This window comes from Acinonyx jubatus, chromosome X (assembly GCF_027475565.1).
Source record: "Acinonyx jubatus isolate Ajub_Pintada_27869175 chromosome X, VMU_Ajub_asm_v1.0, whole genome shotgun sequence".
Taxonomy (NCBI): domain Eukaryota; kingdom Metazoa; phylum Chordata; class Mammalia; order Carnivora; family Felidae; genus Acinonyx; species Acinonyx jubatus.
Genome location: NC_069389.1, coordinates 14,782,424 through 14,808,074, shown reverse-complemented (window position 1 = coordinate 14,808,074; position 25,651 = coordinate 14,782,424). Strand labels below are relative to the sequence as shown.

General features: G+C 47.3%; 2 protein-coding genes and 1 non-coding gene across 5 annotated transcripts in view; 2 read left to right on the top strand and 1 right to left on the bottom strand.

The window, feature by feature from the left end:
* The window catches only part of PPEF1 (protein phosphatase with EF-hand domain 1), a 108,178-nt gene extending 97,401 nt beyond the window's left edge, over positions 1 to 10,777 (bottom strand). The window contains exons 1-2 of one of the 3 annotated variants that reach the window (XM_027054561.2): positions 10,624 to 10,777; positions 9,849 to 10,090 (exon numbers count right to left, since the gene is read on the bottom strand). The gene's annotated coding sequence lies outside the window, so the exon portion shown is untranslated. Of the gene's footprint in view, positions 1 to 1,787; positions 1,903 to 5,478; positions 5,699 to 9,848; positions 10,091 to 10,623 lie in introns of those variants that run through there. The other 2 variants (XM_053202127.1, XM_027054562.2) reach the window with 2 other exon arrangements.
* Positions 10,778 to 19,634: 8,857 nt separating this feature from the next.
* The window catches only part of RS1 (retinoschisin 1), a 28,954-nt gene continuing 22,937 nt past the window's right edge, over positions 19,635 to 25,651 (top strand). Inside the window, exon 1 of the mRNA XM_053201962.1 lies at positions 19,635 to 19,664. Coding sequence (XP_053057937.1) covers positions 19,635 to 19,664 — 30 coding nt within the window. The remainder of the gene's footprint in view (positions 19,665 to 25,651) is intronic.
* TRNAV-UAC (transfer RNA valine (anticodon UAC)) lies at positions 24,678 to 24,750 on the top strand. Its single transcript has one exon. It is a non-coding gene; the product is annotated as a tRNA-Val (tRNA).

Here is a 25,651-nt window from a genome sequence, read left to right as displayed (position 1 = left end):
TTGGCCTGGTGCCAGGTTTTCCAAAATATGTCTGTGGGAGAGTAGTTCTCTGTGCTTTAGGATTCCGGGAATAAGACAAAAAAGGCCCCACAGTCAAGTAAGACAGATTTCCTGACTGCAGGATTCCTCACGTCCCAAAAAGCCTCGCAGGGGACAGCTTTTGAAGAAAAGCATCTCAAGAGTATATACTGTTCCGAACTGCTTGTTCCTAACTACCTACTGATGGCCTAGTAGAGCCCGGGGCTTAGAAGTCACACAAACTGGCTGGCTCAGTCATAGGAGATGTGACTCTTTTTTTTTTTTTTTATGTTTATTTATTTATTTTGAAAGAGAGAGAGAGAGCCTGCGAGCAGGGGAGGGGCAGAGAGAGGGGGAGAGAGAATCTTAAGCAGGCTCCGTACTGTCAGTACACAGCCCGACACGGGGCTGGATCTCACCAACCATGAGATCATGACCTGAGTGGAAATCCAGAGTCGGATTCTTAACTGACTGAGCCACCCAGGCGCCCTGTGCAGGCGACTCTTAATCTCAGGGTCATGAGTTCAAGCCCCACACCGGATGTGGAGCCTACTTTAAATAAATGAATGAATGAATGAATGAATGAATGAATGAATATTAACTTTTGTAAAAAAAGGAAGAGGTCAAACAAACCGGAGTTTAAATTCTTCTCAGCTAGTCATTAATTCCTCTACACCTCGCTTTTCTCATCACAGGACTAATAATGCCTACCTTACAGGCTTGTACTGAGGAGCTCAGTGGTGGGGAAAAAAAAAACCCCAGTTTGAACAAAAAGCAGTTCTTCTTAGCTGATGAGTCAGGAGGGGTCAGGCACGGGTGGGGGCCCGCCCAGCTAGGAGTGCTGAAACGGGACTGTGTTTGCTCAAATCTCTTCCTTCAGAATGCTTGGTCTGGGACCTCCCAGAGACTAAAACCCTGGGGCGTCTGCTCCTTCTGGGGGTAACTGTAGAGTCATAAGAAATGGCCTTTTTTTCCGCTGAGAGCACAAAGACCCGAAAGCATGCTATGCCGGTAATAATAACAATGTAGCGAAAATCACTACTATTTGCTAAGGACCGCTATTTACCCAGCACAGTGGGTGCTTTCTATTTCTATTATTCCAGTCAATCTTAACAGCAACTTTTAAGGTAGTATCATCACCCCCATATTACAGATCAAGAGCTGAGACGCAGAAATTAAATATTGTACTCCATGGCACAGCTGTGTAGGAGCAGCGCCGAAGACCCATTCTGTGTAATAATTAAAGAACAAAAGTGTCCACGAAAAGGTCGGCTACCCCTTGGTCGCAGATCAAATCCGATCAGTCTATGCAAGCACTAAATCACTCAGGAGAACTCTCGACCATCGCAAGGAATTGTTTCCCTTTCTTGCAGAGAGATACAAGAGGCCAAGGGCGCTCGGAAGATTTCTGAACACAAAGTTGTGGAGCGGGGTTCGGGGACTGCCCCCGCGAAGGGGCTGGAAGGGTTTCCCAAAGTATCTCTTCCCTCATTTCTAGTCCTCACCCGAGGGACCACAGAGTTTTTCCAAATATCGCGCTCATTTGAAATAGGCTGCGACCCTTCACATTGCAAAGTCAGCTGTACATCTTTAAGATGATGACAGCCGACTGGGAATCCGAATCTTTGAGAAAAATCATTCCGAGAAATTGCAAAGCAACAAAACAAAGCGTAAGGAGCGCATGTTTCCTGTCCCGTTGCTACCCAATGTATGTTTATAATGTAGACTTCCGCTTGCTCAAAATACCCGAGAACAAACAAACGTATTACCTCTTTCTTCCGCTTAGCCAATGCAGAGGTTTTTCCTCACCCTGGGTGTTTCAAGAGAAACAAACACAAGAAAAAACCTTCTCTACGAGGGGTGCGCTGGTCTGAAAGAGAAGAGGTACAATCCCAGCTCTCTCTGGAGCACCCTCCCCCCCAACACACGCCCACACACACGTGCAAGCACGCATGCATTCACACAATCTGCAACTCACATCTCTGCAGCTCTCTGCAGGGAGAACTCTTGCTGAAATAAATCAAGAAATAAACACACATGCGCACACACGAAGAAATAACTCACACAGGCCAAGGCTGCTTTGCCTTTCAGCCTGGAAGGCGAGCTCGAGTCAGAGATCCCGGAGAGAGGCTGGGTTGGCCCGTGAGCCACAGCCATCTGCCCCAACCCTGCCCCAGAGGAGATAAAGGGAGAACACTCGAGTAATGGGCTGCGGTCACATGACTGCTTCCGAGGGGACCAGGCTCTGTACAGGCAGGACCGGGCCGCTGTTTGCATACATAATCTGCATCGATACAAAACACACAATGAATTTCGAAGAAGGGCAGAAAAGCATTCAGTGGCTCTTTAGGTCAACTGAGGATGACTTCTAGACAACATTACCGTAACCCGGGTATGACCGAGAGAAGTGGAAACACTAAACATTCCTCCTTAGGACTCGAAAAGGCACGGGCTTAAGGGAGTGGCCTTGGCTGCTGTGCTGCAAATGCATTTACATGACAGTTTTATTCCTCTAGCTATTCTATTAGCTGCTTGACGGAGAACCTATCTGTGAAAGAGAGATTCGCCTCCCTTCATCAGCAGAAAGGAAATTGAAAGTTGACCTGTCATTTTGCTGAGCTTGCTGAGGAGGGGGAGGAGGAAGGCCCATCTGAAGAAGCAGGTGCCCATATCAGTACCGGCTGCCACCAGCCACAGTTCTGTCGGCTTTCGAGGCAATGCAGCGGATTCTGGCTCCCGGAGTCTCATACTGACGGCAGCTGCACCCACAGCAATTTTCCTCCCAAATTCTGCCTGGCTGGTTACACGGCATATGCTCTTGAGCTTCCCGGCCGTGGGCACTGCAAGCTAGGATTTAAAGGACTCCGGCCAAGATCATATCATAACCCCACCCACGCTGCTCTTTAGCCAATTCCTCTCTGCGATCGAGAGCCATAGGAGATCCAGTAAAGTGGTTACCTAAGCTTGCTATTTAATCTAATGGAGTCACTTTAAAAATCACTGGAAAGGCAGCTCTGGGCTTCTGCACTCCTATTAGCATATTAAATATTATCAGAGGGCCTCATCATGAGGCAATACAACCATACAGGTTTCCATGGTAGGGACTCCAAGACTAAGACCTAATGAGGCTGCCATACACAGTATAAATGACAGCGTAATTACCCAGGCTCTCAAAAGATAGTGGACAAAGTCGCTCTACGGCCACTGTGTTTCCGGCCAAATGCCTATTCAATCCACGGTGATCAAACGATGGCTGTGTCTAGATACGGTTGTTCAAATGTCACCCCTTCTATGTGAAGCCTTTCCTAAATCACCAAAGGGGAGTTAGGCAGTCTTGTCTTCTGGTTCCACAAGCTCTGTGCGCGCCCACTTACAGAGCTTCCCAAAGTGCGCTACAGTTTGTCCTTTTACATGCGAAATCCTGAAAGGGAGGGATCCATGTCATTCCTCTTGGCATTCCCAGCCCCAAATGCCTAAGAGGTACTCACCAGATATTTGTCTAATCGCAGAAAGAGAGGAAAGGAGGGAAAGAACTCGTGCTGTAGGTGGCTATTTTAATGGCCGGCCCCTGGACCATGAATTGCATTGGCTGTAGCCTTTGTGTAATCTGTCTGAAACTCAGAATTTGCTTAAAATGAAGAATTTCACCCTATTTTCCCACTGTACAAAGAATGCCAAAATGGGACTCGGAGCACCACAAAGAATCTTATAGCCAGCCAGCCTCCACTGTTGAACGAATCAGCACTGACATATGTGAACAGTAATGATAATAACATGTATTGAGCGTGTGTACTAGGTTCTAGGCACTTGTTAATTTGACATGTGTTAATCTTATTTAATCCACACACCATCCTATTATCCCTGTTACGCTTTAGGAACTGTAGCCCGAAGTCAAATAGCAAATGAGTGGCAGAGCTGGGATTTGAACCCGGGCACTTTGATTCTGGAACTCCTGCTTATGATATCCTTACTCTATACTGCCTCGGTCAGCACCTTATGCGTTGGCAAAGTGAAGGTTCCAGCCTCTTCTCAGATGCTCTGTGACTTTCCTCCAGCGGAGCAGGGATGTGTTCTCCCGGCCTGAAAACAGAAAAAATAATCGGCAAAGTAATGCTGACAGTTTTAAACTCACTCGTTAACAGATTTGTACCCCTCACAGTCAAGGGCGATTTCTCTCTCAGTGGGCACATCATCCTATGAAAACAGCCAACACGAAAGGTGAGGGCTCACTTCCCCCCTGGGAAAAGGCCACGGCAATACCAGATCATCCTCAACTAAGATGGCCTGTGCTCTTCAAGTCAACACATCGTCATCGAGCCACCCCTACGTGGCAGATACTGTGCTGAAGGATGGAGACGTAAATGGCGAACAAAATGGACATGATCAGGTGAGGCAAACCCACAGGTGAACAGGTCATCAAAATAAAATCACAAATTACAATCTTTCTCTCATATCGAAATATAAACACCAGGCATCTAAAACAGTGCTAGGCACAAATCAGATCTTTATTACACGAATAAATGAAAGCAAATCAGTATGATAGGATCTCTAGTAGGACAGCTGAGGGGCACAGAGAAAGAGCCCCATCCCCAAGAGGGGGATAGAGGAAGGCTTTCTAAAAGAAGTGATGCTGGAGTGCCTGGCTGGCTCAGTCAGTAGAGTGTGTAACTCTTGATCTCAGGGTTGGGAGTTCAAGCCCCACGTGAGGCATAAAGTTCAGTTAAAAAATAAATACATAAAAGTAAAGAAAAACAAAAGAATGATGCCCGGCCCTCAGGCCCTAATGACCCAGCAGTCAACCAAGGAGAAAGGAGGTGAGGGAGAGAAGAGGCAGACAAGAGGGATGCGTATTCTTGCGCATGGGCGTATCTTACAGTACTTAACAAGGATGTGAAATGGGAGAGGGAAGACAAAAATCAGCATGAACGGAGTTCCGAACACGGCAATTAGACTTACAAGTGGGTAGAGAAAAGTGCCCGTCTGCTATGACTGAACAATGGCAGCTTCTCCAGCTCTACAGGCTGGACTCCCTCTTTCGTGGCTGTCTGTCCTTCCTTCCTCACTTCCCCATTTCCCTACTGGTTTGCCTTCACCTCCCAAGTAGACGTAGTCTCACACGCTTGGCTCAGGATCTGCCTCTGAGGGAACCCAAGCCAGGACATTCGTCTAGTCTATGGCGGCAGCAAGCTACAGAAAGAGAGGAACAGAGAGGGCTGATTACCTCACAAGGGAGAGACTGAGCGTTGCAGGCAAGGCTCCCCTTCCTCGCAAGCCTCCTGACATTGGCCACACTGCCATCTTCTACCAAGGAGAAGTAAGGCTAATGGGCAGCTCCTCTTACTGGTCATGACACACACTGAGAATATGCTGGACTCGAGACAGAACAGCTGGGTTTGGGAAGAGACTGAGAAAAAAAAAAACACCCGATGTGTGCAGATCTATCGGGTGGTGAGTACTTACGGTGTCTGTCCACTCATGGCCCCAGATACAGCAATGCCCGATAGCACTCCTTTGGACAGTAGAAAGCAAAATACTGGAACTCACGTTTTTACCTATTTTTAAACTCCTTTTGAATCTCCTGTTTTCACGTGTGTGTGGCAATGTAGACAATATACGAGTTCAGTAGTATCAGTTACAAATACGTTAGTATGCCTGTATGAGGCGTCCAGTCTCAAAAAGCTTTTACTGTGACCGGTTCGTGATCAAAGACATTCAAAGAATCTTGATTTCGAGAGCCTACTTCCTTTTAAAGAGCAGGAAGGAACACCAAGCGATTTCACTTTTCAATAAAGAGAAAGGGCTGAGCATATTTCCAGGGATGAATTTTGGGTATTGAAAAGCCACGTTAAGTAGGAGAAAAGAGAGGCCAGATTTGGCACGTCATCAGAAAGTCATTAAAAGAAATTAAAGGTGGGTTACAATTCACTATCAAGGGAAAGAAATTCCTCTCCCTTGAAGGTCAGTGCTGGCCAGATGTATCTGTTGGGGTCACCTGGTCAGCAGCCACAATGACAGGCTGGAACAGATGTCATTATGTGTTGAAGTTTACAAGTTCGGCTTTGAAAAGGCCCCATCTTGGGCACAAAAGTTGACCTTTCCACGGCTGTAATTTAACAAACAGAAGATTAGTAAGTATGAAAATTTAAATTTTGACCACTGCTCAACCTAACCCTAGCTTGGTCTGAGATAGCTTAAGTTGAAAACAAAAAACAGGGGTGCCTGGCTGGCTCAGTTGATGGAACATGCGACTCTTGATCTCGGGGTTGTGAGTTCGAGCCCCATTTTGGGTATAGAGATTACTTAAAAAAATAAAATCTTTAAAAAAACAAAACAAAACAAAAATAAACCTCTTTGAATTGACCCTGAATGTTCAGAAATCAAATCAAAAAGCTTCACAGAGAGTCGTGGTCCGGGCAGAGTAAGGACACTCTCCCCACTCGACCTGTCTCTCCTGCAGAAGGAAGCTATAAAAAACCTGGGCAGAATCCACGGAGCAGCTATTTGAGGACTGTGGCAGGCAGACCCAAGATGGCCCCCAATAATCCCCACCTCCTGGTATTCATGCTCTTGTGCAATCCCTCTCCTTCAGGATAAAGCTGGATCTAGTGACCGACTTCCAGTCAATAAAATACAGCAAAGGTGTTGGGCTATTGCTTCTGTGACTAGGTTATAAAAGATTGTGACTTTCTGTCTTGCTAGCAGACTCTCTCTATTGCCTTCACAACTTGTGTGCTTTTGAGGAGGTAAGCCGCCATGTTGGAGAGGCCTATGTGCAGGACTGAAAGAAGTCTCTGACCAAAAGCCAGCAAGGAATGGAGGCCCTCAGTCGGACAGGCCTCAAGGAACTGAATTCTCCCAACAACCACTTGAGTTTGGAGGTGGACCCTTTTCCAGTTGAGCCTTACAACGACTGTAGCCTAGCCAACACCTTGATTACAACAGCTTGTGAGGACCCATGGAAGCCACGCCTGGATTCATGACCCACAGAAGCTGGGAGATCCTAAGTGTGCACTTTAAGCTTCTAAAGTTTTTGGTAACTTGTTGCATAGCAATGAACAAGTAACACAAGGACCCTGAAAAGTCAGCAGCAGAAGGAAGACTGAAGAAGATGATCAGAGTTTGAAGTCCCACAAAGTGGTACCATTTTTTTCCCCCGTGGTTCCCCTAGACTGGATTTGAGGAGGCAGAAATTCAAAGGACAGCCACTGCACACCCATTAGGAGAGTTAAAGACAATTTAATAATACCCGGCACTGGTTAGGGTGTGGAGCAACGGAGACTCTCACGCTTTGCTGGTGAGAATGCAAAAGGGTACATTTACTCTGAAAAAGAGTCCGGTAGTTTCTTATGAAGTTGAACACACACTCACCTTATGACATCACAAGCCTACCCCCGGGCATTTACTTGAGAGAAATGAAAGCTTATATTCACACAAAAGGCCTGTACCAACAGGCTTATATGGTCGAATACTGAAAACAGCCCAAAGGTCCTTCAGGGGGTGAATGTATACACAAACCGTGGGGCAACTTAACAGCTAAAAGGAGATTGTCGACACGCACAACCTGGATGAATCTCAAAGGCGTTATGCTGAGTAAAAGAAGCCGGCTTAAAAGACCACGTACATTGCTATGACATTCTCAGAAGGTCAAAACCACAGTGATGGAGGAGAACTGATCCGTGGTTGCCAGGGTTTCTGGGTGCGGGAGGGTGTGAGTACAAAGGGGTGGCAAGAGCCAGTTTGGGGAGGCAGTGTTCCGTATCCTGATTGGGGTGGTGGTTACACTAACCTATCCATGTGTCTGGATTCACAGAACTGTACAGGTCGATTTTACTGTACACGAATTTAAAATTTTTTAAAAAGCCTCAGAGTTGGCTCTGGTCTAGTGCCTTAGGGTCTGCAAGATATTAAAGTCCCCACGGACTGATTTTGCCAAGGGCCTCCCTAAATCACAGCCAGAAGCAGCGTCTTCCTACGATGAACCACGAGCACTAAGGAAAACGCTTGCTCTTCCCCCTGACTTCACTTGTAGCTCTCCACCCAGGGGCAAAACTCGAAAAACAGAGATCCCCGTGAGAAAACATAGCCCACCCATTCTCTATTCGACAGGTACTTCCCGAGCGTGTTCCAGCTACGAGGCAGGGATAAAAAAATGAATACATTCTGATCCATTTCCCTTCCAGGTTCACAATTGAATGAGGGACACGGGTCTGTCCACAAATAATTTCAAGACAGGAGGCACAGGTACAGAGATATGCCCACGTACCGCTGGAGTGTAGAAGGATATTAGTTCTGCCAGGGCAAGTGAGGAAATACTTCACAGAACGTGCAAGATGGGAAAAGGCAGTCCAGGGAACATGGGAGCGCGTCATATTTGAGTAGTGCTTCCTGAGACTAGGGGAGAGGGGGTGTGCAAAGCTGAGGATGGGGAGGTAGGTTGGTGCTAATCATAACAAGGAACTCAGGGTTTTACTCATCGGTCAGGGATTACAATTTCGAATGCTTGCATGGGCTGGGGCAGATAATATAAGTGAACAATACAACCTAGGTGGAAGTGATGGAACATTCTAGAGAGTTTTTTGCCTAAATGAAGCAGCTGCTACTTACTGGCAGCTCCCTCTTAGGCTGCCATCCAGAAATCCTGGCCCAGCGCTGCCTGATGTAATTTTTCGAGAGAAGCCGAACATATTTTTATGTAAAAATCTCCCTATTTTTAAATGTCACAATGGGTCTATTTCTGCAAATTTAAGATGCCATCGATTATCAGGTACATCATTGTTTTATGTACCAATAAGAAAGAAAAAAGCCACCCATCGAACCATGACACCCCATCGATTTTAACACACATTCCAATCTCAGAGGTGCTAAAGTGTGAAAAACATGTACATCTCAGAATCAATGAAATGCAGTGATTCTCATCTTCTCAAAACACTGTACAGACTCCATGGATTCGGTGGGAGGCGGACAGACTGTAAACTCGGTTTAAGTGAAGGGAAGCCTGAGGGTACTCTGATCAGATTCCAGCTTCAGGAAGATCACCCTGAGGGGCGGATGATGATGAACTGGGGAAAAGCCAGCCACAGGAAGACCAAGGAGGAAGCTCCCGCAACACCCCAGGAGATGCTAAGGGCTGGATTAAAGCGGTGGCAGCGGGGATGGAGAGGAGGGGCCAAATGTGAAAGCTTTTCCAGTAATAAATCCCACAGGTCCCAGCCTGGGTATAGGAAGTGAGGGAGGCAGAGGCATCAAGAATGATCCCGAGGTTTCTAGTCTGAAATCAGAGACGCATGAATCACTCCTTCAATATTTATTGGGTGTCTACCATACGCCAGGCATGACACTGAGTGCCGGGTGTAAAATGGTGGACAAGACAGACACGGTCCCTGCCCTCTTGTCACCTAGTCTGGTGGACAGTGCCATCAACTGTGGCAGAGTATTAACGGGGACAAGGGCAGGACACGAAGGGGAGGTGGAGAAAAATAACCAGTTCAATTGTCCCATCGGCAGCAGAAGCCTGGGTTTAGGGCCCAGGAAATAAATCAGGTCTGCAGATTTTCATTAAGAGGTCGTCAGGTTACAGATAACAACTGAAGCAATTAGAGGGGATAAAACAGCCAGGGAGGGCTTGTAGAGAAAGAAGGCAAGACGGGTAAAAGCAGAAGCCCATTTAAAGGAAATGAGGAGGAGGGGGAGGGAACAAAGGAGACTAAAAAAGGAACGATCTGGAAAGGAAGAGGCCCAGGAGAGAGGGGTATCTGCAAACCAAGGGAGCCAGGTATTATCATATAAGCCAATATACTTTTATCTATAATTACTGAATAGAAGTCATTTACCTTGGCAATGTTCAATTCAGATCCTTCAGAGTTAGGGGTGTCTTGCACGAATGCCAAGTAGGCTTATCAGAACCGCTTCTTATTTAGAGTTGTGATATTTTTAAATATTGCCACAATCTGTTCCCTTAGCTTGTATGTGCTTGTGTTTTGCGTGTATCTCAGTTTGACATCTAGCATGAGTCAATGGCAGAGTAATGGTAATTTCTTACTTCTCCTTCTTTTCCTTCTTCAGGAGCTATAATCTGCCATTCGAAGACAAAAATAAAACAAGAATATACATTTATGCAACTCCCTTTCATACCAAAGCGCTGGGAATTGGGCAAAACTGATCTAGGCACACAGCGGAGTCGCCTCACAAGATCATCGTGAGGCTCGCGGCCCAGAGCTCTGTCACAGGTGAGCCTGTGATGTGGTAAGGTCCTCTGGTCCTCTGGAGTTGTTCAGAAAGGTCCTTCGTTCCATTGGACAGGAAACAAGGCCCAAAGAGGTTGGGTGGCCTCCCCAACATTACAGTCTTACGATTTGGTGACTACTACTCCTCCTACATCAAGGTGACCCAATTCTACCCTATAAAGATAGCCCCAATATAAATTAAAGTATGTAAATTATATGAAAGTATGTAAAATATATATTAAAGTATGGAAACCACCATACACAAAACATAAAGCCTACAAGAGTTGGCGAAATAAACAGAGGAAGGAGGTTAACTTTCAACCACACGTTCCATACCAACCCAGATTTCATTCGACTCATCTGCTCCATTAAGAGTTCTTACCCTTCTCTCCAAGTCCCGTCAGTTCTACACGGGTTCAAGGAAAACAGACTCCTAGATCTTCACTTTGTTGGCCACTGAATCTTTCAGCCTGACCTGCAGCCATTGTCACACTTAAAGGTCTTACTTAGAGAGAATTCTTCAGCCTCATCTGGAATTTTCCAGAGGTAGATTCTAGAATGATTCTTTAATAGGTTGTCCTGGCAACCCCACAATGTCAGCTGCAAATATGACAGTACCTGCCAACAGAACATGAAGAACACAACCTGGACGAGAGGACCACTTCCTGTTTATTGGGAAGACAGCTTCCAGGTTCTTCAAGCTTTCTTTTTGCCACCATTTGCCTCGCTGTCAACCATTTTTGTGCTTATGAACACAGGAAACAAAGAACAGTTGGTTTCCTGGGGGCACGCTGAAACTATTAGCTAAAACAAAGCCTGGGAAAGATCCATGGCTTTCTTTTCAAAACCCTTGCTACTGGGGCGTCTGGGTGGCTTAGCTGGTTGAGCGTCCGACTTCGGCTCAGGTCATGATCTCACGGCCCGTGAGTTCGAGCCCCACATGGGGCTCTGTGCTGACAGCTCGGAGCCTGGAGCCTGCTTCCGATTCTGTGTCCCCTTCGCTCTCTGCCCCTAACCCACTCGCATTCTGTCTCTGTCTCTCTCAAAAATAAATAAACATTTAAAAAAATGTAAAAAAAACCCTTGCTACTATTGCCTGAGATGACCAAGTGCTCATTGTGAAGCCTTTAGAAAAGTTTTTAGGGAATTGTCTTTAAGAGTACTTCTTCTTTTTTTTTTAATATTGAAAATCTTTTTTATTTTATTTACTTATTTTTTAAAATATGAAATTTCTTGTCAAATTGGTTTCCATACAACACCCAGTGCTCATCCCGACGGGTGCCCTCCTCCATGCCCATCACCCACTTTTCCCTCCCTCCCACCCCCTCAACCCTCAGTTTATTCTGTTTTTAGGAGTCTCTTATGGTTTGCCTCCCTCCCTCTCTAACTTTTTGTTTCCTTCCCCTCCCCCATGGTCTTCTGTCAAGTTTCTCAGGATCCACATAAGAGTGAAAACATACGGTCTCTGTCTTTCTCTGTAGGACTTATTTCACTTAGCATCACACTCTCCAGTTCCATCCACGTTGCTACAAAAGGCCAGATTTCATTCCTTCTCATTGCCACGTAGTATTCCATTGTGCATATAAACCACAATTCCTTTATCCATTCATCAGTTGATGGACATTTAGGCTCTTTCCATCATTTGGCTATTGTTGAAAGTTAAGAGCACTTATTCTTGTCTTGGTCATTCGTAGACTCATTCAACAAACATTTGTTGAGCACCTCTGGTGTGCCAGGCACTGTTCTAAACCCTAGGGATATATCAGTTAACAGAACTGGCAAGTCCCTTCCCTCGTGAAGTTGATAGCCTAGTGGGGGAAGTAAACATTAATTAAATAATCATAAAAATAAATGTGAAATTGCAAAGGAGAAGTACATGCATCATGAGAGTGAGTCAGGAGGTCAAGCAAATGCTTATCAGAGAAAGTAAGCTTTGAACTGACATCTGAAAGACAAATACTGATTAATGAGGTAAAGGTGTTGATAGGGGGAAGAAGTCAGGCATACACTTAAGACTAGTGACCTGGACTAAATAACTGAAGTCTATGATTTGGGAACTTTCAAAGGAGAATCTAGAGTTTAATATAGGTAGGTCTTAAGTTTACCAAACCTGAAGTTAGTATTTTCACCAATATTCCAAAGAGTACAAGATCTGTGAGTCTCATCTACAGAAAACCCTTAGACAGTGCTTCTCAAACTTTAATGTGCTTATAAACCACCTGGGATTCTTGTTAAAACACAGGTTCCTGGGCCCAGCCCCTAGAGGTTCTGATTCAACAGATCTGGAGTGGGGCTCACGAATCTGTGTTTCTAATAAGCTCCCAAGTGATAGAGAAGCATATGTTGAGTGGCACTGTTCTACAACACAGTATGATTTTTGTTTGTTTAAATCTCTATTTCTTTTTCAATCCACTCTTTCAAAACTTTTTTTTTTAATATTTATTTTTGAGAGAGAGAGACAGACACAGAGCATGAGCAGGGGAGGGGCAGAGAGAGAGGGAGACACAGAGTCCAAAGCAGGCTCCAGGCTCCGAGCCGTCAGCACAGAGCCTGACTCAGGGCTCAAACCCACGAACCATGAGATCATGACCTGAGCCAAAGTCAGAGGCTTAACCGACGGAGCCACCCAGGCGCCCCAGTCTTTCATAACTTTTAAAGTCAAACTACATCCTACCATGTTCTCATGCTTCTTATGGTCAATTCAGTGGTTATTACCAAAACCACAACCAAAAAAATTGTGATATACAAATAAAACAATGCCATAAGCTAAAGATTTCAAATACTTGGAAAGAATGAGGAAAATAAAAATTAGAAGCAAACTGAGGTGCCAGTAATGTGAAATTTCACTGACTGACCCAAGTGAGGCGGATTGTTATTCTTACTTAGTGAGAAGTCCACTTTACAAAGCAGTTTTAAGGAAATGTCATATAAACTGACCTGATGTAACTCAGGACAGGAAATTTCTATATGTGTCATGGCCCTTGTACTTTAACAGGTACACTTTCATTCGTGAATGCAGCTCTGGATTTTGCATCACATGAGATGAAAGTAACCTTTGCAGAGGCCAAAGGCAGGCCACCCCAAAGCGTGTCACTTTGGCATGCAGATTTCCAGCTAAGAACAATCAAGGCCCAAAAAGATGCAGGAAGCAACTTCGGCCTTCCCTCTAACTGCAGAAAAGAATTTAGATAGAGGACCTGCTCCAGGAAGAGAGCTATTGCCATAGTAACTATAGCATGATATGAACTAGGTATGGTAGACGTGAAGGAACCTAGCAAGACCCGTTTGATCAAACGCCTCTCTATGTCCCATTGCTTCTGAGCGGCCAGCCAACATTGGTTTACCAACATTTTTTTCTTTTTCATCTTCCTGTGAATTGTTTCTCCTTCCCTTCGAATTCCCAGACCGCTTACCCCCTTCTCCTTGGTTCAGGATGACATATATCATATACCCTATCGTGCCTGTCTTTGGGATCTCATGTGGATTTTCTGCATGTTGTTATTTTCTCCTGTTAGTCTGTTTCATGTCAATTCAATTCTTAGACCAGCAGGAAGAACTTTGAGGGGCATAGAAAAAATTTTCCCCCCCAATACCTCCCTTTTAGGTGTGTTTCTTACTACCAAATACAATTCCTGCTAATATGTCATGTTCCCACCGGCATGGCTATGTGAAAAGGACACTATGAAAAACAAGTTGGTGAGAGATCCAAGATTTCTATGGATTGTTTTCCCTGAGAAGGTTGTGAAATTAATATAGGGCCTAGAGCAAATTATTGCCATTTTTTAAAAAGTAAAAATGAAGTCTTCCATGCATGGAAGAGTAAAAGGATTAGGAAAGGGAACCAGGAGTCAGTTCTTGTTATTTCATAGAAATATCAGCTCTGCCACTTAACAGCTGTGTGTGAACTTGGGACAATTACACGACCTCTCTGTGCCTGTTTCTTAGAAAACTGGGATAGTGGGGCGTCTGGGTGGCTCAGTCGGTTAAGCGTCCTACTTCAGCTCAGGTCACGATCTCACGGTCCGTGAGTTCAAGCCCCGCGTCGGGCTCTGGGCTGATGGCTCAGAGCCTGGAGCCTGCTTCTGATTCTGTGTCTCCCTCTCTCTCTGCCCCTCCCCCGTTCATGCTCTGTCTCTCTCTGTCTCAAAAACAAAAACGTTAAAAAAAAAAAAAAAAAAAAAGAAAACTGGGAGAGTGATAGTACCACCACACTTCGTTAAAGTAAGGAATAAATGATTTCATATAGACCATGGCAGCCTAGTTAGCTACCTAACCCATATCCATCCTCCCTTTCTTCCTTACCAATAAAATCTCAAGTTTGTTCTAGGTGGCAACGGGCTTAGCCCACAAAATTTGATTGGCTAGGTCCCCTTGCAGTTAGGGGTGGTCATGTGACACAGCTCTGGCCAAGATATAAGCAGAAATCTCCTGGCTGAGGCCCCCAGAGAAGCTATTTTCCCGATTAAAAAAAAGACAAGACTCGGCTAGCGTGAGCCCTCTCCTCTTTGCCCTTCCCCCACTCCGCCTGGAACCCGGACATGGCGTCTGGAGGAAGGAGCAGCATCCTGTGAGCATTAAGAAGGGAGCCCCATGCTGGGAATGATAATGCAGAAGGGCTCAAAGATGAGCCCGAGACACGGATGATACCGTGAAGTTGCTTCTTGCCTAACTTCATAGGACATGGGATAGAAAACAACCCCTCTGGGTCAAGTCCTTGCTGTTTCATTTGCCTTCTTACATGCAGCCAAACACATTCTCTAACCAGTATACCTATAAAGCAGTTTGAGTAGTACCTAGCTCATCATTAGTATTCAGTAAGTGCTAGCTGCTGTTTATTATTATTATTATTATTATTATTATTATTATTATTATTTGCTCAGCATTCTGTTCCTTAACCAGATGGCTAGTAAGTATTCCCCTTGCTTCCTTGTAACAGTACCCCAATTTTCCTTTTTGAAATCAGCCTCTGCCTATTCTCAGCTCTGCGGCTTGCATGGGATTGACGGCGCCCCCTACTCTAAGTATAGGCCCTGACTGGCTTAAGCAAATGAGCGGGAGCCCACTTCCCAAACACCAGTGATTGTCAAGGGACGAGCCCATAACTCGGGCCCAAGGCGGCGAGCACAGCCCCTTTTCTTGGCAAGACGGAGTGTTTGGCTGGGCCTGTAGCTTAAGACTGCGGTGCTCTGAGCAAGGCTGTCACCATGACAAGAGCCGGTGAGAGGGGCACAAGCGTTATCTGGAAAAGGGCGACCAGAGAAGGGCAGGGAAACATAGGGGGAGCCCTCCATTGTAAATCTCCGCATGAAATGTTACCTGTGGAACTTTCAAGGCAGATTCATTGGAGACCGGTTTTGCTAACTCGGTTTGGATTCAGTCCTCTATCACTTGCCACCACGAGATTCCTTCTGACACTATTAAATGGTGGGGGGGGGAGGGGGTGGAGAAAAAGAATAAGGTAACCTAAGGGTTACAGACCTAAAAGAACCTTTCCAAACTCTTGCCTAGGACATCTAGTTAATCAAACCTATGGTCAAACACAATGTAAATTCATAGCCAAACAGTCTTTCCAAAAGAAAAGAACAGCGACGAAATCTACAATTTGCAATTGTGTAAATTCACTCATATTTCTTTTCCAAAAGAAAAACTCGGCCGGTTGACAGTATCTTACTTTTGTCTTTTGTAAACATGTCTAGGAGAACTCCTTTAAGAACAGATGTGCATCTGGGTTTTAGAATGAACGCTGGACCCAGAGGCTGAAACTGGAAACCTATGACTAATATTGAAGTAATATTCACAGACAGTTGTCATGGCAGCATGCTCGTTCTGCACAAAATAGAAGCCACTGCATTTCAACAGGATTTAGCACAGGAAAGCTGCTAGCCTGCAGACAGCCTCTAACTGAGTTAAACAACCTACTAATTGGTTTGGGTTTTATTATTACATCAGCTCTCAGACTATACTCTAATTTTATCCCCCCCCCCCCCATATCGCAAATATTTAAAATCACTAATTAAAAACCCATAATATAATTTCTGTTTAACACCGGCATCACTCTTGAAATCTTCCTGCCAGACGATGAGGAACAACTTAGAGGCAAGTCCCATTGTGTGCACTGTTGAATCTCCTTGCAAATCTAAAGGAGACAGTAAGTGGTGGGCAAGTAGAGGGAGTGTAGCCAACGTCATTTCCATCACCAATTGGTGCTGGCTAGATGCCGCTATCAGACATTTCCTTTCAAGTGGGGTTCTGTAGGACTGGGGAGTGGCCAAATGGTTCTGTGCTCGGTTACAAAGTCCCAGGGGAGTGACTTTAGAAACGAGTGGCATCTCAAGACATAAACGAGGGAGGTAGAGACAAAGTATTTTGAGCTGATCTGTTTCTCTCCTGGGTGGCCATCTCTATCAAATTTAAGCTCACCGGTTGTGACAGTGGGTGATTTGGGAGACTAGAGATAGCTGCTGTTGAGAGGAATACCACACGAGACCATCTTTACTGTTCGAAAGGCTTTTGCACATCGTCCCGCCCGCCCCCCCTTTCCTTCTCCTCTTTTGAGTATCTTCTTTAAGAGAGAAGAGACAGGGTCTATTAAAATCCAATAAAATCCCGAGCTAGGAAAACCACATCAAACCATTATCCTCCATTAACAGCTGGGAACAAATCAGTCCTTGGGGTAAATTAATGTTCTTCGAACTCCTTGAGACCAGGCCATGTCATACACTTTAAATAACAAAACAAAACAAAAGAACTCCCACACTACCCAACACTGTGCTCCTAGACGTGTTGCAGCCATGTGATAATAGACAACTTGTATCAAGGGACTGCAACACGGGGAGTCCTTCAGGACGCCTTCCACTGCAAGTACTAGTAAACCCAAATCCGGCTGGCCTAAACAAAACCAGGAATGCATTCTTCAAACAACTGAAGAGTCAACAGGTGTACTTAAGGCACGGCTTGGTCGAGGCTTTACAGGACAGCACCCAGTCGGTCTCTTTCTCAGCTCTAATCCCTTGCTCTTGGCCCCACTGTCAGGCTTCAGCAGGCAGCAGATGTCTCTCGTGCTTTGTGGTCACCCACCAACTTCTCCATTCGCCACCTTTGACTCCACTCCCACCTCCTCAAAGGAGAAACAAGAAAGTCGCTTTTCCAGCCTCTGCCAGAGACCTCAGCTACGAGGGCAACGCGAGGAGGCAAGGGGTTGCGAAAGCCGTCTTGTGACAACATTAGTGGCTCAGGGGGCCAGTTTTCAGAGACTTGGTGTCCCGTCACTGGCTCGAGTGTACTCCGTGGGGCAGCAGTGGGTGTCTTTGCCGGTGCGGCCCCACGGTGAGGTCAAGACACTATTCCTGGCAGGGCGCCTGGGTAGCTCGGTTCGATGAGCATCTGACTCTTGATTTCGGCTCAGGTCATGATCCCAGGGTCATGGGACTGAGCCCTGTGTTGTGCTCCATACCCAGCGTCAATCCGCTTAGGATTCTCGCTCTCTGCCCCTCACCCTTCTCCCCCTCCCCCCCTTCCACGTGCTCTCTTAAAAAAAAAAAAAAAGACAGCATTCCTGGCTTTGGAGTCTCCAGGGCCTTCTTGGGGATCCTGCGAGCTACCAAATATCCTTTAATAAACTCATTTTCTTTTTAAAGTAGCAGGAGTATTGAATCCACTTAGGTGATGTTACGCTTTGGTAACAATCGACCCCCGAATCTTAGCGGCTCACACTCAAGGTTTATTTTTCAGTCCTATGCCATGGCCAGTGCAGGCTGGCTGTGGTTCCATCTCGTGGGGTCTTCTCTCTCTCTCAGGCCAACCTCCCTCTCAGCGTTGCCGCTCCCACAGCAAAGGGGAAACACTGAAGTAGCAAATCACAAGCTGGCTCTTCACACTTTTACTTGCAAGTGATACACCTCACTTGTGCCCACATTCAACCGGCCAAAGCAAGGCACTCCGTCGAGCCCATCCCTGGGGAAACGGCGTAAACCTCGCACATGGGCAAGAGCAGTGAGTACTGTGGACAAGAGGGCTCTGCTATGCACGCTAAGAGGCAACGCAACAGAGGAGGGGCGGCAGAACCTCCAGCCTCTGGATTATCTCATGTTCAAGTCAAGGGTGAACTAGGAAATGTCTCTTGCACGAGCGTATGCAAAGGCCCCAGGATTAGCTCTGATTGGGAGCAACTGACTTGGCTTGAGTCCTCCCCAGCCCTGAACAGATTCATTCAGGACATATTTATTGGACACTTACTATGCATTGGGTACCACATAGGCTCTGTGGAACATACCAGTGAAGAGAACCAGATCTAGGCCTTCGTGGAATTTTCATTCTAGCAGATGGTGGGGGACAAGCAAATAAAGCAAATAAGTAAATATCTGGGAAATGAGATGGCGATAAGCGTAGCAAAGAAAAATAAAGCGGGAAAGGGGGATACTGAGTTTCCAGTGTGAAGGAGAGAGGAAAAGAGTTAATTCTAAACAGGGCAGTCAGGAAAGGCCTCGCTGAGAAGATATTTGGGCAAATACCTGAGCAAGGTGAGAGAGTTAACAATGGGATGGCAGAGGGAAAGAGCATTCAAAGCTGAGAGAACAGTGGGTTCAAAGGCCCTGAGGCAGGGGCTCCTGGGTGGCTCAGTCGGTTAAGCATCCGACTTCTGCCCGGGTCATGATCTCACATTTTGTGGGTTTGAGCCCCACGTCGGGCTCTGGGCTGACAGCTCAGAGCCTAGAGCCTGTTTCGGATTCTGTGTCTCCCTCGCTTTCTGCCTCTCCCCTGCTCACGCTCTGTCTCTGTCTCAAAAATAAACAAACATTAAAAAAAAAAAAAAAAAAAGGCCCTGAGGCAGAGGAAGCCCAGCCCAAGCAGGCAAGTGTGGCTGGAGTACAGTAAAAGAAAAGGCAAAGTGACAGGATATATCATCAGAGAGGTAATGGATGGGTGGTCAGATCATGTGGGGCCTTGCAGGCCCCGGCTTTCACTCTAGTTATGGTGAGGAAATATTGGAGGTTTTGAGCAGAGGAGTGACAAGGTCCAACTTGATTTTATTTATTTATTTATTTTAATGTGTATTTATTTTTGAGAGAGAGAGAGAGAGACACACACACAGAGACAGAGCATGAGCGGGGGACAGGCAGAGAGAGAGGGAGACACGGATTCCGAAACAGGCTCCAGGCTCTGAGCTGTCAGCACAGAACCCAACATGGGGCTCGAACCTACAAACTGCGAGACCATGACCTGAGCCGAAGTTCAACGCTCAACCGACGGAGCCACCCAGGTGCCCCTACTTAGATTTTAAAAGGATCACTCCTTTTAAACTACCGTGTAGAGAACAGTCTGTAGGGGGAAAAGGGCAGAAGCTGGGAGGCCAGGAGATGAGGTTTTTGGCAATGATCCAGGCAAAATGTGACGATGGCCTTGACCAGTGTGGTAGCAGAGGAGGTACAGAAAGTGATGAAGCATATTCTACATAGATCTTGAAGGTGAAACCAAAAGGGTTTGCTAGTAAGCTTAGATCTGGGGAATGAGAAAAAGGAGAGTCAAGTGTGATTCTACGCTTTAGGCCTAAATAAGTGGCAAGGTGAGGAAGACGGGAGCAGATTTAAAGGTTTAGCTACAGATACGATAGGTCTGATATGCCTCTTAGGCATCTAAATGGACATGTTGAGTAGGTAGATTCGGAATTTGGGAGGAAAGTTTTGACTAGGGGTATAAATTTGAAAATCATCTAGGTTGTTGGTGGTGTTGCAAGCCTTTCAATTGAATGAGGTCAGCGAGGTGGTGAGAATGAATAGAGATGTCGAAGTGCAAAGGCCACTGAGAAGGGGCAACCAGTAGGGTAGGAAACAAAAATCAGGAGAGGGCCGTACCCTAAAAGCCAGGAAGGGAAGGTGCTTCCGAAAGGAGACGAATCGGAGAGAGTGTCTACAGACACATCTAAGAGGTCAGCTGTAAAGGAGAGCAACAAAACAGAAGTAGCTAGAGGCAGAAATGGGATTAAGGTATTGTAATGACGGGAGAAGTCCCAGCATGTTTGTATGTCCGTCGGAACGATGTAACAGAGAAGGTGGATGATGATGTAGGAGAGAGGAGGCCAGAGCAGGCGGAGGGCTGGACTCGGGTGGGTACGCAACCAGTCCATCGAGGGCAGGATCTCTCAACCATAGCACTCCTGACATTTCGGGACTGGGTCACTGTTCATTGTAGTTGCCGTTCTGAGCATTGCCGCATATTTCACAGCATCCCTGGTCTCTCCCCACCGGGTGCCAGTCCTATCCCCAACCCCTGCACCCAAGTTATGACAACCAAAAGTGTCCACCGACGTTGCCAAATGGCCCCCAAGACTTCACCCCCACCAGGGGACATTTTGGGTTGTTACAAGTCAGGAGAGGGGTGCCGTGGACATCGGGTGGGTAGAGGCCAGGGATGCTACGAAACATCCTACGGTGCACAGGACAACCCCCGCGACAAAGAGTTACTCGGGCCCAAATGTGAACACAGCTATGGTTGAGAAGCCCTGATCCACAGGAGGGGCCCTGGTCTAGAATCCACAAGTACCCACTGTTCTCTTCTGATGGCTTCCATCTCTTCACTGAAAAAAGCAGCACGTTCATCAGCGGCAAGTGAGGCTGGAGGAGGAGACACAGGCAGTTGAGGGAGAGAAGGTACGAAACTGCCCTTTAGGAGAGGTGGAGAATGAATGGACGGGGGAAACAGACACGATTCTGTGCTACATTAAGGGTTCGCTTGAGGTAAGTGGTCAAGAATCTAGAGAGTGAAACCAGTTGGCCTGAATACGTGTTCTTCTTGGGACCACAAACGGGCAGAGTCGGGAGAGAGCTGGATTTCAAAGACGGTGGTCTTGCCAACAAGTACAAGCAAGACGAGGGCAAACGAGTGGTAAAAGTGACCACAGAGTTTGAGCTAGGGAAGAGGACAGAGGGGTACCGAGGACTACGAAAAGGTAGGTGGGCAAAAAGGGCAACAGATATCAAACACCCATTCCAGCGGGCTAATTGCAAATGTTTTGAACACGAGCTGCAAAAGGGGGACAAGAAGGTAAGCTCTGACCTGCTAAGGTAGGGACTTATTTTCTCAGTAAAACTTGGGCAGTGACTTATTTTTCTCAGTAAATACTGAGCACGCTCCTGAAAGACCAAGCATAACCGTTTCTAAATGAAATCGGATAAATTGAGCTTCCTACGTGAGGTCAGGGTTCGGGGAGGTAGTTTCTTTGCTTGAGCTGCTTTCCCTCAGTGAAGCCAGACCCTGGGGAAGCCACCTAAACATCTGAGAGATGGCAAGAGTCAAAAGTCTGTCCTTGTTTACTAGTTTGTTGAGGTAGTTGCCTTACAGTTGCTCGGATGCTTATGGGCATCCCCGGCGGGGTGAGAGGCCTCACACATCTCACTGAACTGCCTGAAGTGCCCGGCAAAACTGTGGCCAACTGAAGGGATCTCCATGATGGGGACAGTTTCAAGGTCAAAGCCATCAACAGTTGTTTCCGGCAGGCTTTTGGTGCCTGCTTTCGAGGATTTCATTTTATTTCTTTATTTCTTTATGTATGTACGTATATATGTATGTATGTTTATTTTTTAATTTTGACAAAGAGAGAGAGAAAGAGAGAGACCGAGCAGGGGAAGGGCAGAGAGAGAGGGAGAGAGAGAATCCCCACACTGTCAGTGGGGAGCCCGATGCAAGGCTTGAACTCATGAACCATGAAATCATGACCTAAGCCAAAACCAAGAGTCGGATGCCTAACTCACTGAGCCCCGCCATGTGCCTCCAGGATTTCATTTTAACATGACAAAAGAAAGAATAAAAGGGATCCATTTCCTCCCTGCATACACATGAAATATTACCAGAGAGCAACGGCACTCCTCCGGGAACAACACATAGCCTTCACGCGGACATGGGTCCCGTAAATCACTTTGGTATCATAAGACTGAGTATAAGCCCGGCCCTGCTACTCACTGGCAGAATGGTCTCAAGCAAGGCCTTCAAACTCGTCGGCTTCAACTTCTTCAGCTGAAAAGCAGAGATGGTAATACTTACCATGGCTGCCTCACGGGAATGTCTGCAAAAGTGCCTTGTAAACCATCTTGTGCTTTACTAACAACAGGGATCGTGACTACACTTGTAAGGGCAGCGGAGGAGTGGAACAAAAGCCTCCCTCCTCATCAGAATAGAAAAAAGAAGGGGCGCCTGGGTGGCTCAGTCGGTTGAGCCTCCGACCTCAGCTCAGGTCATGATCTCGCAGTTCGTGAGTCCGAGCCCCGCATCGGGCTCGGCGCTGACCGCTCAGAGCCTGGAGCCTGCTTCGGATTCTGTGTCTCCCTCTCTCTCTCTGCCCCCCATCCCCACTCACGCTGTCTCTCTCTCCCTCGAAAATAAATAAGCATTAAAGAATGTTTTTAAAAAAGATTCTATAGAATGGAAAAAAGGAACAAGAGTTCCTCCCAAGGGGCAGAAACCGACGTGGCATGCACCAGAGGTGAACCAGCTTCTTCTCTCTGTGATGTAAGTGTGGGAACTTGGCCAAAGCCTGCACTCCCTTTAGAACGAGGGCAGACAGAAAGCCGGAGGGTCAGCAAACCATGCCCTACAGAGAAACCGAAACACAACTCTGAGTGCGGTTTCAGGCCCAATTCGTGGCAGCCTTTTCTCGGGCATCCTGGGAGTCATGGTTCGCTGACTGGCAGGAAAATGGAGCTTTCATGAACCCAGCGTCCTACCCACTCACGGTCGTCTGCATCAAGCGCTCAAGAGGCCTCTCGACAGGGATCCGCAAAAAGGCATTCTGCACCGGGCCCCATGAGGAATATCACAGGGAGCTAACTAGGACACGGGAAACCTGGCACGGGAGAACCCAAGCACTAGCTGCAGGCCTCCTTCTATTCCTGGGAAAAAACTTCCGTGGCCGTAACTGCCTCCTGCCTCCGTTTTCCCACGGGGAAAGCAGCCTTAACAGTGAGACTCAGAGGGGGAGTGGGGGCGTCTAACCCAACCCATGCATCTCACAAAGGAGGACACTGAGGCTTGGGAGGTGGCCCGAGGGTACACTGCTAATGAGTAACCAAGGTAGGACCAGAATCCAGATTATGCCCCTCTCCCCGGACTAGCGCGCCTTCCACCCACCTGTTTCTTCCAGGGGTCTTCCCAGGAAGACAGGAATTGGCTGAAGGGGTTGCTTTCAAACAAGCAGTACCATTTCTCCATCATTCTGCCAGCTGCAGGGAAAGACACGGGTTGGGGGATGGGGGGGACAGCCGCAGCCTTCAGCCATGTTCAACGTAGCACTTAAAGATCCACCCCCCGCCCCCATGGTTTTAACTTAGGTTTTCAAGTCCGAGGATGGTGAGCAACCCTAGGACGGTGAGGAAGATCCTTCCAAAAGCACTGGGAAGGGCAAACGGCACTGACGATGAAAACCAAGAAGCGAGACCATACAGGAGCCCTTCGTAATAGCAGCGTTTGGTTACAGCACCTTCTCAGGCCCGCAGTCCTGGAAGCACAAGCACAAGTTCATGGGCCATGACCTGTGCAGTCGCAGGGACCTGCGCTGGGTTCAATGCTCTGCTGTCACCCTTTGGGAATTCTTAGTAACTCATGAACAGGACACCCGGCATGTTCATTTTGCACTGGGCCCCTCAAATCTTGTAGCTGGTCCTGCTTCATCACCCTCAGCCTTAAAGGGGTGTCCTATCTACACCGCCCCTTCCACCCCCACCCCAGCCCAGCCAAATAGGAGCAAACAAAAGCCCTGCGCCTCTCGGCCCATGTGGGCGCGGAGGGTGGGGGGGTGTCCGGGGTTCGGGAGAGGAGGAATCCTGTGACAATGTCAGAGGAGCATTAGGAGCCTACATCCTCGGGGAAGAGGCCCACTAACCAGGGGTCTCTTCCAGCCCTGGCAACATACACGCCGCTATGACAATGACCCCCAGCCCACCCCCAAACCGCGTGCTGCCGGAAGCTTTGGTTCCAAGTGATGCTCCCGTCCGCCCTGCTCCGGACTCAAGGTCCCCAGTGCTGCCGGAAGCGACTCAGCGCGCCCAGGGGGAAACGGGGAGAGCACGCGTCCCTCCTGAGCTGAGGGAAGCTGCCAGAAGCTGCCGGGCCCGCAGCCTGGTCCGCTTCCGCCCGCTGGGCGGTCCCGCCGACGTCGCAGCTGAGACAAAGTTTGGGACGGGTGATTAGCGGGGCGGCTCTCAGGAGAGTAATCCCAGCCCTGGCCTCGCCCTGGTCACAGAGGCGACGAATGTGGCGGGCAGGCTGCCCGAACTGCCCAAACGCCGCAACCGGAGCGCCGGACTCGGCCGCGAACACCCTATCTTACAAGCGGGGCGGAGCCGCGGCGGGGGGTGGAGCTACCGAGATGGGGAGGGGTTTCAGCAGAGGCGTGGTTTCTGATGTGAGACTATGAATAAGCTAATGATGCCACGGGTCTACCGCGAAGGTTCCATAGTGTAGTGGTTATCACGTCTGCTTTACACGCAGAAGGTCCTGGGTTCGAGCCCCAGTGGAACCACGGGTGGAAGCGTTCTTTTTTTTTCTCTTCGACTTTTAATATCCTTTGAGTGCCCAGGTGAAAAAGCGAAAAGCAAGACAAAGTTCTTTTCTTTCCCTTTAAAAATAATAATTATTTTACTTTTCCATAGGGGACATTAATTTTTTTTCTTAATTTTTTTATTTTTGGGGAACAAGGGGGCATGCTTTATCGCAGAAGCGTAATGACAAATACCCTCTCCTCCCATCCCCGCCTTCCTGAGAAACCCCAGAGGTGGGAGCCCGGCCGTGGCGTAGTCGCCGGGACGTCCCCGCCTCGCCGGGGCAGAGGCAGCCTCGGAAAATCCGGAGCCCCTGGGAAGCAAGATCACCTGGCGAAGCCCTTTTCCTGCAAAGCCAGGACAGACCTGCCCCACAAAGCCTCCAACTGAAATATGGCAATGCAAAAGCGCTTAGGCTGCAGTTGAATTATTACAGGTTTATGATTATTATTATTATTAAAGGGTTAATGTTTCATTAAACTCTGAAATGCAGAGCAGGGGAAAAAAGTCCTTTTCTTTTTAATTCGACAGTAGAGTTTGTGGAATGTGACCTTCGTCTGTGCAATGACGAATCCATACACAGTATAGAATAAATGTCAGGCTTCTGGACCCCCAATAAATGCTGAGTAAATGACAACGTTTCTCTAGCTCCTGTTTGTTCCTCTTTAGAGTCCATGACAGTTTCGTTTGGGGGTGGGGGTCATTGTTATCCTTTTGTATTGGCCTTTTTCATCTTTGACAAGAGGAATGAAGGAAAGGTATCTGGGACCCTGGGGGCTGCGGTGGAATAGTGGCGGCCAAAAACGAAAAAGGGAAAGGGAAACTCAGTGTTTTTCCCTGCATTTCCACATTGTTTTGCTCATACACTGTGTAAATTTGCGT